The sequence below is a fragment of the Telmatherina bonti genome (genome assembly GCF_933228915.1).
Source record: "Telmatherina bonti genome assembly, chromosome: 22".
Lineage (NCBI taxonomy): Eukaryota > Metazoa > Chordata > Actinopteri > Atheriniformes > Telmatherinidae > Telmatherina > Telmatherina bonti.
In genome coordinates, this window is record NC_136631.1 from 17,790,912 (window position 1) to 17,805,030 (window position 14,119).

General features: G+C 40.4%; 1 protein-coding gene across 1 annotated transcript in view; it reads right to left on the minus strand.

Annotated features, from left to right (window-relative positions):
* tonsl (tonsoku-like, DNA repair protein) overlaps positions 1-11,399 on the minus strand; it is a gene marked incomplete at both ends in the record, with an annotated part of 13,179 nt that extends 1,780 nt beyond the window's left edge. The window contains 25 exons of the mRNA XM_079261598.1: positions 1-44; positions 212-383; positions 996-1,303; positions 1,383-1,461; positions 1,851-2,007; positions 2,346-2,452; positions 2,846-3,057; positions 3,138-3,612; positions 3,726-3,967; positions 4,070-4,193; positions 6,690-6,853; positions 6,983-7,055; positions 7,477-7,566; positions 7,657-7,712; positions 7,801-7,999; positions 8,394-8,519; positions 8,798-8,950; positions 9,048-9,199; positions 9,299-9,413; positions 9,506-9,677; positions 10,227-10,356; positions 10,463-10,646; positions 10,757-10,899; positions 11,194-11,289; positions 11,375-11,399. The exon at positions 1-44 is cut by the window's left edge and continues 132 nt beyond it. Coding sequence (XP_079117724.1) covers positions 1-44; positions 212-383; positions 996-1,303; positions 1,383-1,461; positions 1,851-2,007; positions 2,346-2,452; positions 2,846-3,057; positions 3,138-3,612; positions 3,726-3,967; positions 4,070-4,193; positions 6,690-6,853; positions 6,983-7,055; positions 7,477-7,566; positions 7,657-7,712; positions 7,801-7,999; positions 8,394-8,519; positions 8,798-8,950; positions 9,048-9,199; positions 9,299-9,413; positions 9,506-9,677; positions 10,227-10,356; positions 10,463-10,646; positions 10,757-10,899; positions 11,194-11,289; positions 11,375-11,399 — 3,798 coding nt within the window. The remainder of the gene's footprint in view (positions 45-211; positions 384-995; positions 1,304-1,382; positions 1,462-1,850; positions 2,008-2,345; positions 2,453-2,845; positions 3,058-3,137; positions 3,613-3,725; positions 3,968-4,069; positions 4,194-6,689; positions 6,854-6,982; positions 7,056-7,476; positions 7,567-7,656; positions 7,713-7,800; positions 8,000-8,393; positions 8,520-8,797; positions 8,951-9,047; positions 9,200-9,298; positions 9,414-9,505; positions 9,678-10,226; positions 10,357-10,462; positions 10,647-10,756; positions 10,900-11,193; positions 11,290-11,374) is intronic.
* Between the last annotated feature and the right edge of the window lie 2,720 nt (positions 11,400-14,119).

Here is a 14,119-nt window from a genome sequence, read left to right on the forward strand (position 1 = left end):
AAGTGCATTGTGTGAAAGGGACACTGATTTCAGGTGCCCTGTACCTTGAAGATCAAAAGACAACATTTGTGAAGTTATTCTGAGCAGACGTCGATCATACTGTTTCACATTCTTTTGATTAAATGTCTACTTCAATTATCCACAAGGAGTTCAATCAGGCCAAATCATTCAAACATTCCAGGTGAAAAGCAGAGGAAAGGGGGAGATTTACCTGTCAGAGCACTAGCAAGCAGCAACCGATGCTGCTGAAGGAATCGAGCTGTGAGGCCACAGGCCTGCAGGGACAGCTTGGCAAGCACAGGGCAGCAGGACAGTAGACAGGACAGACACTCGGACACACCGTCTCCCAACGGGTTCATACTGAGATCAAGTTCCTCGAGGCACTACGGTCAGAAACAACCACAACCAGCAATGTTCATGAGAAAGAAATCTCTTTAAATTATTACTAACATAGCAGATCTGGCAGGGAAATGTGGTGTGGTTGTGTGTCTGTGGTTGGAGCTGTAAACAACGGAGGAGCTGTGATATTAAATGGTCACACCAATCATCAGTGCGTATTAATAAAATGACACTGAACTCACAGGACCTAAAAACATATTTTCATTCTCAGTTCAAAGGGAGGTCATTTCTAAACTTTAATATTTAGCTTTTCATTTCTCAGAAAATATATTCATGGTATTCATGTGTGAAAAAACTTTACGACCCCAGTGGGACACATTACTTACCCACAACAACAACTAACCGTGAACTTCTGTCATGCTAATAACATTAACTTGATCTGTTAAGAACTTTCATACTAAGGACTCAGACCTAAACTGAATCCATTTTTCCTTTTTTATTGGCTTTCATGTTGCAGTTCAATGAGAATGATGGTGAGTAAATGTTTTTACTCTAAGAAGGTTCCTATGATTGACTAAAAAAAGTTATTTTGTTAACATAATCAGGATGTAAACAGTGGCTGAACTGGTTATGATAAGAAGACTTGAGGCCTTTACCGGGAACGCAGGATGACTCTGTGCCTTTAAAGCATTAACCGCCTTCTCCAGCCCGTCTCCTGTGATAGAATTGGCGGAAACATCGAGCAGCCGAAGCCGAGGCATGGTGGTTGTTGTAGCAACCAACTCTGGGAAAAGGGCGTCGGGGAGCCGGTTGCCGGATAAGTGCAGCTCGGTGAGGCTGGCCTGAAGTTTAAGGGCACGTAGGAGCGGGCTGAGGGAAGAGGGGCCCAAACTGAGCCCGCACACTGACACGGAGGAGCTCCCATCCTGAACCTCACACAGCCGGGTGACACGTTTGTTCTCATCTGCAGGAAGATGCTAAAGTTACTCCTTCAAACGGGGTACAGCAATGCGTGGATGTCTGAGTGTTTTTGTGCTGCTCACCCACTGACAGGCTCTGGCATGCTTTCTTGTAGCGCTTAGGGAGAGGAGGGAGATCCCAGGAGCAAACCTCTGCAAGAACCTGCCACACAACACACTCGCGACACTCAGAACCGATGGTTTGCTTAAACCTTTGTCTAAATGAATTAACACCATGAAGAAAACTCATTGCAAAACCGCCATCATGAATCACCCAGTCAAGTTAAAGTGCTTGTAATCCCTTCAAACCAGATGTAATATTCTTTTTCCTGAAACGCATCACATTTTTAAGAGGACACACTTGTGCACATCATCACTTCACACATTTCCCAACTTTATTTTATTACTTTTTGGCAAATTAGTTGATATTTCAATCTCCAGACCTCCATCATGCAATCATTTATGTTGTTATTAAAGAGATGTTTTTTTCTCATCACACTTGTTTTAGTGGAGCCATAAAGTGTAAGTGTGTGTGTTAAAGCCAGGCCTCACCTCTTCATTGGTGTGCAGGACAGCCAGTAGCAAGTCCTGAGGGGAGAGCAGAGCTCCTTCCTTCTGCAGCGAGAGGCGAGGCAGGAGTCCACATTTCTGGTAATAACGCTGAGCTGCTTGTTCACACAGCCATGACACAGTGCAGGAGTCTGCCTCACTGCAACACAATGAAACGGGATGTTACAGACGGACCAGGACAGGAGTGTCAAAATCGGTCCTTAAAGGCTGCTGTCCTGCAGGTTTTTCAATGCATCCCTGTTCCAAAACACCTGGCTTCCATTACATGGAATCAACAGCCAATGACGTTGAGCAATTAGTGTGAATCAGGTGTGCTGGGACAGGGATGCATTGAAAAACCTGCAGGATTGTGGCCCTTGGGGACTGAAGCTGGACACTCCTGGACTAGGACATGCATACCACCAGTTAGGCCCTTTACACTGATTGTTATTGAAATTTTAGGTTTATTTAAATCACAGAGTGAACACATATACCAACTTTTGTGGAACTGGAATGAGAAAGATGTCTTCCTGAACTCTGACTCTCATTCTTATTGGAGGAGGCAGAGATGTGGGCAGGGGAGGAGCCAAAGCTTGCACTGGAGGCTGAAAGCACACAAATGAAGCAACACGAGAAATAATCAGCCTTTTTATGGCATTACCAGGTTTCAAATATGTTTTTTTTTATTTTAGGAATATTATAATGGCTGGAATGAAATGCTAAATGAACGTGTTTTACAGTTCCCCTGTGTTATGTGTTCGTGGATGCTCCTGTTATTATTTTAGAAGCCAGATAAAGCTGATGTGTATAAAGTTGGCAGCACCTTCTCAATCATCTCTCTAATTTGCAGCAACATTTATCCATTCATCCAGATGAAACAATAATGAACATCTCTGTGCTTACGCTCCTCTGAAGAACTCATGTGAAGCATTTTCCCCCAAACTTTCTATAAACAGGATCTCTTTCAAAGGTGAATGATAGCTCATCGGGTTTCCAACCTGAACGTGTATTTGTGTTGGAGGCGGAGGTGTGTCGAGCCTCACGTCGTCATCGTCTGGAGCCGTGGGACTGTGTGACCTGCTGACCTCGCGTCTGCCTAACCTGACCATGCCTGGCATCTGAGTCATTTTCACCTGATGAGGCTTCAATGTGCCATTTTTCCTCACAGTGTGACTCCGGCTAGTTGAAGAAGAGGACGCCATGGCAGAACCTGAAAGAAGAAGAGCATCATGAAGGTAAAATAGGAAAAGAAAAATGTAATAAAAGCCCAGAAGCAAACTGAATTGTTACCTCTGATGGCAGTTTCTTTGTTATGACTTCTCGCATCTGATGATGAAGCAGTTTCTTCCCCTCTCATTTGATTATGATCCAGTCTGAGCCTTCTCTTTTTCTTTGGCTGGATTTCCCCCAAATCATCCTCCAGCCAATTATCAGAGAGATACTCATCTTCGGCAACCAGAGCGGACTTGTTACTGGACGGAACAGCAGGTGTGCTGGAAAACTGAGGCTGAGAGTGACCCTGGAGAAGAGTTTTGGCACTGCCTAAGCCGCGAATGGCACTGTGGTACTCCTCTCGCCCAAATACAGATGTAGCAGCGACCCCCTTGTCTCTGTCTCTATCTGAACATGGAACTTTGGTCAGTTCCTTAGTTACTGGAACATCTTTTTGACTTTGAGCTGCTGGGAAAGCGCGTCTAGGACGGACAGGACGTAGAGGACTGATATGGCCGTCAGAGTCGCTGTCATCTGAGCTGCTGCTGTCAGTCTACGAAGCATACAAACATATAATAGTTTTATCATCAAGAAAATTCACAATGAATTTTTCAAAAAGAAACGTCAGTGTTTTTAAGCACCCAGAAGGCATTTGCCAGTTATTACCCCATAAAGAAGAGCAGCCTGTGTTCCTCTGGCTCTGTGCTGCTGTGATGAACCGTTGCTCTGCTGCCGTTTGGGGCTTGAAGCTGCTGCTGTAACTTCGGAGCTCCTGCTGTTTCGGGACCAGTTTTGGCTTGAGGAAGAGCCCCCTCCAGTGGCCGATGGTGGCTCAGAGTCCTCCGCATCAAACAGCTGGCTGTCCTGCAGGGCATCAAAAGGCTTGGCTGGGGCTGGAGCAGCAGACACTGTGGTTGGCACAGATAAGAGAAGCATTTCAGAAATGTTTGAAGCCCTATGCTGAAGGCAAAAACCAAGGCTAACATGACTCAATAATGTTAAAGCTTTACCTCCTCCTGCTAGTGCCTTCCTCAGCAGTTTCTCCGTAAGAGCACATTCCTGTCTTGTCTCCTCATCCAGATCATTTCTGTACATCCTCTGCCATTGACGCAGGGTGTCCATGGCAGTTTCACCCTGATATGGGGACACCAAAACCAGGTGACAATGAACACGCAAAGCAAAGGGCTCAGACTGCATGTCAGTTCATACAGTCCTCTGTGGTATTAATTTACAATTTGTAATCTTATCATACATTTTCAACAAAGCAAATATCCTCTTATATTTGGTGATTAAAATCTGATGTGAGGCAAACCAATCCACTGAGGAATGGTTGGAGGGTTACAGAGCAGCCATGTGAAAAACCCAACTCTGAACCTGATTGAAGAGCAGCGATTAAAAAGTGATCCTAATCTTTAAGATACTCTTCAAACATCTTGAATTTGAAATAAAATATAAAAATAATAAAATGGAAGAGTAGTCAGAAATTTCAGAAAACTGGTGAACAGCAATGCAAAACAACCAAGAGAAGTCCTTTCTGCTGAAGAGTGTAATGCTTACAGTGTTACTTCACTGTCTAGAAAGAATATAAATGATAAAATGATATGAATAAGAAGAATTATCAAATGGCATGCATGAAGCTGGAATAACTGTCATGATGTGGAGTTTGTGTTTGTATGTTTTTATCTATTTTGATGTAAATTGTTTTATTATGTAAAGCACTTTGTATTGTTTTTAAGCACGAAAAGTGTATAGAAATAAAGTTTGATTTGATTTGATTTGATTTGTCTTTTTTAGTTCCGGTTTCCTGTTTTAGTTTGTAGTTTTCCTTGTTTAGGTCCCTCGGGTCTCGTTTCCTGTTTTGCCCACTGTTCGTTAGTTCATCTGGTTTTCATTAGTCTATCCAATCCAGCTGCCTTGTTCTGTTTCTGTTTGTATATAAACTACTTCGGTTCAGCTCACATTTGCCAGTTTGTTGCCTGTAGCTTTTCCCCGTATTCCTCAGCTAGTTAAAGACCATTCTGAGCCTTTCCTCTGCCTCCTGTCTTGCCATCATGTGTCTAGGTCTCCACAACAGAAACAGCAAATCTAACATTTCTTCACCCATCATAAAACCCCTTAAGCCTCAAGGGTCTTTTTGGGGTTTCCTGTATACTGACATACTCAAAAACAACTGACTATTTCTCTGTGAGTGCCAAAACATCTTAGTATGACAAGAAAGGTAGCCTGTGTGAGAAGTCAGAAGTAGAAACATCACCATATCACTGTCAATGTAAGAAGGATTTAAAACAGGGGAGAAAAAAAATAGATACTTCTCTTCAACTATTTTTACTTATTTATTATCATTTTAATGCTGGAGTAGACAAGAAACATAATAAATGAACATATGGATGAGTTCTAGTTTGCCTCATTTATACGTTTTGGCAGAATGGGGTTCATATCATCTGATGATGAACCAGAGAGACAACTGCCTCATTGTCTTTAAATCATCTCCAGCACTTCTTCTGTGGTGTGGTTTTTGATTTGGAATACAATTTTTTTCCAAAAAGTTGCCAAAAAGGAGAACAAAAACATTCCGAACAGTGGCAAATCTGTACATAATGCTCATGCTGGTGTATACATGGAAATATTTACAGTTGTGTTCAAGAGTATTGGCATGCTCCCAATAGTCACTGAAAACACTAGAAAGTGAAAAAAGTAATAAATTAAAATGGGCTAAATTATAATTTGGTGAAACACTTTTAATTTATTAATTTAAAAAAAAATTTATTTTTTTTTTTTGTTTGTTTTTTTGTCAATTTCTACTCATTTCAGGGACAACTGCATTTTTATCCTTATTCAGTGGGAGGGTGCCAATCTGAATCATGGGGGATTTGACTGGCTAATTTCAAGCAGTGAAATACTTGTAATGCAGAATAACTGGCACTTGTTTTCATCCCATTAAATCCATAGAAACTAGTCAGAAAAAAAAATATTTGGGCTGAAAACTGCTGCCAAGAACACTGGGAAATGGAGTTTAGCAGTAAATGGAGTTTTATATAAATATATTTTGGAGGCAAGACAGCAAAAGGAAGCAGAATGTATGCTGATGTGTTTCAAACGCGTTGCACAATATTCTTATCTTCTGTTGCAGTGAATCTTGGTTGGAGTCAGATAAAACCTGCGGGTTTGGAGATTTGTGCCATCAGTAAAGAAGTCATTTGTTTGTATAAATGCCATCAGGCAAACAGGTGAATCTACATTTTTTGTTTACCTCTTTATGCAGCATTTTTTACTTGCTCTTAATTGCTTCTCATATGAAATGTGTTTCGTGGTCACAGCAATGGTTTTAATGAGTTTTTACTTCAGATTCTATACTTTCAGTGGATACCATACATCTATATTTATGTAGTAGACCTAATGTTATACCCCATGCAACCACATGTTAACCCCTTAATCTTTCAGCTTGTTTATGTAGCTGTTTTAAGCTCTGTAGTCTTGATTTTATGTGAATTACATGTTTGTTTTTCTAACTGTTAAAGATAACAGTCCTTCTTGCCATCCTATACTGCTCTCATCTACCTTTGTAGTATTCCCAAAAATATGAGGTGAAAAATGATAGTAGTTTACACACACATGTGACCACACACGCACCTTGGAGTTGCGTAGCGTGACAGAAGCCCCCCGTTCAATTAGTAGTCTTGCAACTTTGAAATTGCCACAAGTGAGGGCGTCATGCAGAGGAGTCACTCCTTCACATAAGGGCCCACCAGGATCATTGATGTTTGCGCCGTGATCCATCAAGAAGACTACAACATCTGCAGGACAGACGGAAAAAGGAAACATTGAAAACAGCAAAAAAAAAAAAAAAAAAAAAAAGTCACCATTTTATAACTATAAAAATAACCCAGAGGCAAGGTTTATGCCGGCTATTTGAAATCAGTTACCATAGTGACCGTGGTTGCAGGCCTCGTGGAAAGGGGTCCAGCCACAATAATCCCTGGGATTCACTGGGTGACCCTGACAAACACACACACACACACACACACACACACACACACACACACACACACACACACACACACACACACACACACACACACACACACACACACACACACACACACACACACACACACACACACACACACACACACAAGTACAAGTCATCAAACAGCCCAGGATGTTTCTGTTTCAGTTTGTAGCCTTTTCTAAAAAAAAACTTAATATTCATAAAGATCCCTCCGAATAAAATACTAAAAGCTGAGCTGAGAAAATCTTTCTTCTTGAGATTAAGAGATTATGTGTTTATAGTCAATATTTACTGAACTCAGATAAGAAGCTTCAGTCTTGTCTGGACAGTTCCGTTCAGGCTAAAGGTCTCGAGAGGAAGGCTTCAAGTTGTTCTGAGATGAAACAGATGTTTGAAACATGACCTCACCTGTTCTACCAGATACTGGACCTGCATCAGGTTCCCATCTATACAAGCTCTGTGGAGGGATGTCTCTCCCTTCTCATTCCTCTTGTTCCACTAAAGGAAGAAGAAACATCATTCAGCAAAGATCTAAAGTGGGAGTTCAAAGATAAAATGATTGCTTGTGCGAAGATGTGGCTAACTCACTCTTCCTGTCTTCCTCTTTCCAGGCATCATCTTGTCATAACCTTCAAAGTCGTCATCTAGAAACCCAACAAAAATTCATGTGAGACAAACTCCTTATACATACGCTCCAGTTCTGAGTCAGTCAGCTGACAGCTCATGATCTACCTGAGTCCGAGAGGACGACGTCACTGTCATCTAGCGGTTCACTGTTGTCCATCTCCTCCTCTTCTTCCTCCTCACCATCACTCCCCTCTGGATTCCAACCCTCAGAAGCGCATAGCTCATTCAGCCTGGCCTCTGTGTCATCAACATTTGACGAGCCGTAGCGTCTCTGATATGCCAGCCAGAGCATCAGCACGCGTTTCTGTGGAAGTGAAAGTCGGCTAATATGCATGGTGTTTGTTTTCAGACACCTGAAGCAGGATGAACTTTCAATAAATCTTAGTGTTTTCATGTCAGTAACTCATAAGTTTGTGGATCACTGTATTATATGTATCATTTTATATATATATATATATATATATATATATATATATATATATATATATATATATATATCATTTTAAACCTATAAGTTAACTCGTAATGCCCCAATCTGATACATCATAGCATTTACATTATATTAAATGCTTACATCTTTTACATTACTGAGTCACTCTTTAGAACATTTTTATATTACAAAAGTTTAACTCTTTTAAATGCCCCTCCCCTTTTCACTGAACCATTTTTGCAGCTTTGAGCCACTCATTTCAGCTCACCTGCAGTCTGGCCTGTCCAGACACCTCAGCACACTGTAAGGCCGTACTGTAGCTGCTGTCTATGTCCTCGAAGGAGCAGCCACTTTCCTCTTGAGCTGCAGCAATGTTCAGCCATGTGCTACACTCCTGATACAGACACACACACACGGATGCATACAACACTGGGTCATGATTTAGCTCCATTATTCAATGTTACTCATTAAGTTCAGCTCCTAATTTACTGCGAGGGCACCATATAATTTCATTAAACTAAAAATAAAACATTTCTTTCACAATCCCCAGCTTCCAACGGAAGATTTTCTATATCTGGACTGCTTTCTGTGCTTTAGTGATGTAAATATAACCCTAACAATATCTCTCTAAGTGCATATTGTGGCATTAAGACGCAGATTCTTCATGGTTACCTCAGCAGAACTGCCCTGTCGTAAAGCCAACTCCTTTTTGTAGTGTTCCACAGCTTTGCTGTGTTGTCTCAGGTCTGTGTAGGTCGCAGCCAGAGACACGTGGATGACAGCCAGCTCCCTGGCAGGCTTTCCCATTGCTTCAGCACCTTTCAGCTACACCACAAGATTCATTCCAAATCAGTGATGCTAGAGAGCTTAAACTAAACCAGAAAATGAGTGTAATCATTGTCTATCTTTTGATGTTTCTCACCTGAGCCTGATAAGCATCCAGAGCTTTGCTGTAGCAGCCGACCTTACAATAGAGATCCCCCAGCTGCTCTGACAGCTCCACGGCCTGAAGGGAGCCAATCCTTTTGCCCTGATCCTCGCCCAACTCTTCCTCGAGCTTACAGCCATGGTCAGCTGAAAAATTAGCAAAACAAATATGTCATTTAAGCAGCTGTCTTAGAAAATATTAGAAAAAAAAAAAGAAACCAAGTGGATCAAAAATGGTTTTCTCACCATATCTGAAAGCTTTTTTCATTGCTTGTTTGTCCTGCGCCCTCTGGGAACCCAGCTGGAGAGCCTTTTTCAGAGATCGTCTGGCCGCAACAAAGTCACCTAGAGACAGCTGCACCTGTTGGAAGACACCATCACAACACAGAAATAAAACACTACAACCTGCCCAACTGGACTGACAGATAAGAAAGCAAATGGTGGAGCTCATACCTTGCCAATGCAATAAAAACACTCGCTCTCACTGAACTTGTCTTTCATCTTCCTGGCACACTCTTTGGCCTGCTCCAAGCTGCGGACAGCCTTTGAGTGTTGACCGTTCCGGAAATAGATGCTCCCCAGGTTAAAGTTTGCACGATACAGATCCTCCAGAAGCTGGCTCTTCCTTCACAAGACAAGAACAGAGACTGCTCAGTTTATTCTATTCTATTCTATTCTATAGTCATTTAGCAGATGCTTTTATGCGACTTACATATGAGTGAGAACAACACAAGCACAAAATCAAAGAGTTAGGACATCGTAGGAAGATGCTAGTGGACTGTCCACTTGGATGCAGATCCTTGTATGAAGTGCTACAGACTTTTTTTTTTTGTTTGTTTTTTTTTTTTTTTTTTTTTGTTTACTCCCTTCCTACCATATAATGTCACCTATGTTACAATACAAAGAATTAATATCAAGTTTGTTGCAAAGAACTGGGCTAAGTTCTCCAACTTTCCAATAAATACAGCTATACTAAGTGTTGAAGTGCTCCTTGAAGAGCTGAGTCTTCAGCTTGATCTGAAAAGTAAACAGGAACTCTGCAGAGCAGACAGAGTTTAAAAAGACTTTTAGCTAAACCTTCCACAGATTAACAACATGGACTGTGATTCCATGTCGTACACTATCAGCGATAAGAGAAACATTCATAAAGACATGCAGTTTAGTTTGTTCTTACTCTGCGATAAAGACACTGCGCCGAATGAACTCGCTGCAGTGTTTGGACTCTCCCAGGTGATCATAGACAAGACCGAGATTGAGGAAAAGACGGGCCTTCATCTCACTGATCTCTCGTGCAGGCAAAGTCCCTGCAAGTTAATATTAAAACAGAAACATAAAGCAAAAAAAAAAATATTCAAATATATCTACGAAATGTTGGTTACACAAACAGGTCAATAGAGTAACAGTACGCACCTCCGAGACGCTCATCCACAATGGCCAAGCTCTTCCTGAAAGCATCCTGCGCCTGCTTTAGACTGTTCTCTAAATGGTCCGATTCATAACGGAAGAGGTAGGTTCGACCAATAGTTGCAAGGGCTCTTTGCTCTTCAGCTTGATCTCTGACAGAGCGAGCCAGGTCCAGGTGACAGTGTTGGTGCTGGGGAAAACAAGAGAGACAGAGCTGCTCATGCACTAACACACATAAACACCAGCGCCATCATTTAGGCATTCAGGTTAAGATCAAACAAATCTTGTCAGTCCACTCACTTTTAAAGCTGCCTCAATGTTTCCCATCTCTGCGTAACACTCTCCTATCTTGCGATGTGCCACAGCTCGCCCGATCACATCATCCAGTGCCTTGGAGAGAGCTAACTCTTGTTGGTGCTCCATGATGGCTGCCTTATAGTCACCTAAAATCATGCATGAGCAAAACATGAAACGCTGACCACATCATCATAAAAGAGAGAGAGTGTGGAAAAGGTTCAAGCACTTCAAACATTAAAGAAATAAAGGAGAAATAAGCAGTTGCTCACATAATACCATAAAAGAAGAAGGGATGGATAGAAGCAGAAGATCATGACAATAAAGCAGTGAAATCAAAATTCAGTACTTTGAAAACATGCATTGTGTACATTAATTGCAAGAAGCAGTTACACTTAAATACAATGCAACAGAAGTTTTAGTATAATGTAAAATGTGCCTACCACTCCTGGACAGCAGCTCTCCAAGCTGATTGCAGATGTTGGCTTCCTCTTTTAAGTTGTTGTGAGCCTGGGCTTTGTTTTTAGCTTTCTGTAGCTCTACAGAGAGACAACAACAACAGCAGATAAGGATTAAACACGCCTTTTGAACTTGCAGAAAATGCGCAAGTTAAGATGAACTTACGCTTGATTTCCCGTGAAGTGCTCATCTTGGTTCAGACTAAGCGCTGCTCGCTAAGATAACTTGCAGCTGATAATGAATCACTTTAGCTTAGCGCCGCCGAATCCAGCGCCAGGTCACAAAAACCCCAAACAAACTCTTCACCTCATTCTCGTTTGCACGTGTCTTTGCCTGTCCACTAATAGTTACGAATTACCTCTGTGTCTGACTGCAATCAATGTCACTGGAAGAAGTATTTATATATTGAGCGTCAGAGTAAAATTCTTGCTGTTATAGTTTTGCGCTCACAACAAACTTCATTGCCCCGCCAGGAAACGCGCTCGCCAATCGTATGCGTCAGTAATTACGCCCGTTTTACTGTCTTTCAGGCATGAATTCTCTCACTGGAACCCTGATATAACAAGTGTTTTATTTAATTTTAATCCCAAACATTGAAAATGTACCATCAACTGATACTTTATAACAAATATGTGGAGGATATCCCGTACAAAACTGAGAAAATATAATTTTATCTCTCACAACAGAACAGCCCTGACAGTCTAACAGTCTCAGGTTCGGGAGTAAAAAACATGAACTTAACTCAGCGCCAGCTCATTGGCCAACGTTAGAGCGTGACGCGGCTGTGCCTCAGAGTGTCACAAAAGGGTCGTAAATGCCGACAAACCCAAAATGAAGTAAGATAATTCAAATACAAAACAATAATTTAACGTTTTTTTATTATTTCCACAACATATACTGAACCAATGTAGAATTTAAGTATTAATATGTAGGTGTTGTTGGCCTGACGTCGCTTGACGTGAACGCAGCGCCACCCTGTGGCTCAAATCTGCTAGACAAGTGAGATTCTCTTTTTCTCGCAACTTGTTTACATTTTGCTTACAATGTTTTCCTGGTAAAGTAGTTAAATATATGATGTATTTCGGGGTATGTTTACTAGATTAAAAGGATGTAAAAAAAAAAAAAAAAACCAGGTGGGAATTGATCTACATGGATATTTCTTTATAATTTGATCAGTTTTGTAAAGAAAACTAAGGATGAAGTAGTGCACCACAGATGGGGCAATAGTTCGCCCAGTCTGGTTTTCGACACAGATGCATGCAATTGGCTATGTTCACAAACATTAATTCGGGCAACACGAGTAACACTGCAACCAGTTAATCCTCTTTTTTTCAGCCCAGAGGTGATGACAGGAAACTTTCTCCACTCAGCATGGGCAACATTGAAGGTGACATTTGTTTACCAGGTGTGTCTTTCATTCTCAAAACAGGACAGTGTAAAAGCCATACCTTATTTAGCATTTACTGCTAATTTAGCATTAATTAATAAATACAGAATTTACCTTATAACCTTCATTATGGTTTATCTATTCTAAGACAGCATATGGTTGTGTCTTGTATGTGACTTACTTGTGCCACTGTTGTTATTAATATCTGAATTTCATCCCTCAAAATACAAATATTTCTAATTAAATACTCAGGGGAAAAATATGTTGTTTTTGCATTGTTGTAACATGTCAGGATTCTATAATATAAGAGGCAATGAAATCTCAATTCAAAGTCAGGTAAAAAAAAAAATAAATAAATAAATGAATAAAAAAGAAAAGGAATCTTTAGCTAATTTTATTAGATTTCTTTTTGTTGTTTGATAATTCAAGCATTTAAAAATGGATTTAGTTTAAATATTTATTTCTTGAAATTATTATTACAGGACATTAAAAAATCCAAAACAATGTACACACACACACACACACACACACACACACACACACACACACATATATATATATATATATATATATATATATATATATATATATATATATATATACATATACATATATAAAACACTATCAATTTAATCTTAACATAAGGAAGGAATTTTGTTTATCTGTTTAGTCTGTGTTTGCTTGTTCAGCAGTACTATTGTAAACAAATCTGTAACACAAATATGCTTAATATTACTTACACCAGTTTATTGTATGACGTAGATGCAGCTAACCCAAATTCATGATTTTATAATCCAGCTGTTCGGTCAGCTAAAAAAAAAAAAGAAAGAAAGGGGGACACATGGCCAGGCAGACGGTGACGTCAGTGCTAAGACCTTTTTTTGACTGGTGTATTCAGATGGACAACACGTTTTCACAGATAAATTATCAGCTTGCTAAATTAAACTAACGCTCTTTTCTTGCTTTACTAGTATTGTTGGTGAGATTGATATATATGATAAGACTCTGCTTGCTGTCTGCTAACATAAAAAACTGGTTTATTTTCTTCATTGTTGAAAATTATTTCATGTGTTGAGCAATCAATTTTATATGTCAAATATCATCCTATTACCATGACACAAATTTCTAGTTTCATATTGAAACATTATATTAGCTTTTTCACTGCTGGATCTGCACACACATACTCCATGGAATCCTTTCTGGGGCATACAAAAATCCTCCAGAAATATTCCCTAATACGGATCCCTTGAGAAAGAACTATGAAAAACACCATAGCATGCAGCAATTTTAAAAAAAAAAAAAAAAAAGAAAAAAAAAAAGAAAAGCTCTGCTGGCGTTAAACCAACTGACAGAAATGCGTGTGTTTTCTACAGAATATCAGCAGGAGACTCCAGCATCAGAACGAGCTGAGGAGCCTTTCAGATCACACGGAGCTTCGTCTCACTCTGTGCACGTCTGTATCTCTACACCAGTGACCTTACAAATGAGCATGCTGCATCATTGTGAGAATTGGTGTTTCTGGG